Genomic DNA, 435 nt, shown 5'->3' on the forward strand with positions numbered 1-435 from the left:
GCAGGGCTGTGAAAGTTGTCCCCGGCGCTCCCAGCCAGCCAGCCACAGCTTCGCAGGGAGGGAGACCTGGGGACAGCAGCGTGTCCTGCCTGAAGGAACGATCTGCATCGTGCCCTGTCTCAGGGAGCTTCTGTAGCTCTGATTTCGGGGCTGGGGTGCTAAATCTACACGACCTGGTGGCTGGTGGGACTAGCAGAGGTGGCGGCGGTGCCATGGCTTCATGCCCTTCTCTGCACAGGAGCCCTGACATCCCACCCAATGCGGCCCTCACCCTGGAGGTGGAGCTGCTGGAGGCTCGGGACGCGCCAGACCTGGAGCTGCTCAGCGGGAAGGAGAAGATAGAGCTGGCCAACCGCAAGCGGGAGCGCGGCAACTTCTTCTACCAGCAGGCAGATTATGTGCTGGCCATCAACTCCTACGACATCGCCCTCAAGA

At 62.5% G+C, this 435-nt stretch overlaps 1 protein-coding gene across 1 annotated transcript in view; it reads left to right on the forward strand.

Annotated features, from left to right (window-relative positions):
- FKBP8 (FK506 binding protein 8, 38kDa) overlaps positions 1-435 on the forward strand; it is a gene marked incomplete at its 3' end in the record, with an annotated part of 4,205 nt that overhangs the window by 504 nt on the left and 3,266 nt on the right. The window contains exon 3 of the mRNA XM_010146278.1: positions 239-435. This exon is cut by the window's right edge and continues 15 nt beyond it. Within this exon, the coding sequence (XP_010144580.1) occupies positions 239-435 (197 nt within the window). The remainder of the gene's footprint in view (positions 1-238) is intronic.

The sequence above is a fragment of the Buceros rhinoceros genome, unplaced genomic scaffold (assembly GCF_000710305.1).
Source record: "Buceros rhinoceros silvestris isolate BGI_N320 unplaced genomic scaffold, ASM71030v1 scaffold24252, whole genome shotgun sequence".
Lineage (NCBI taxonomy): Eukaryota > Metazoa > Chordata > Aves > Bucerotiformes > Bucerotidae > Buceros > Buceros rhinoceros.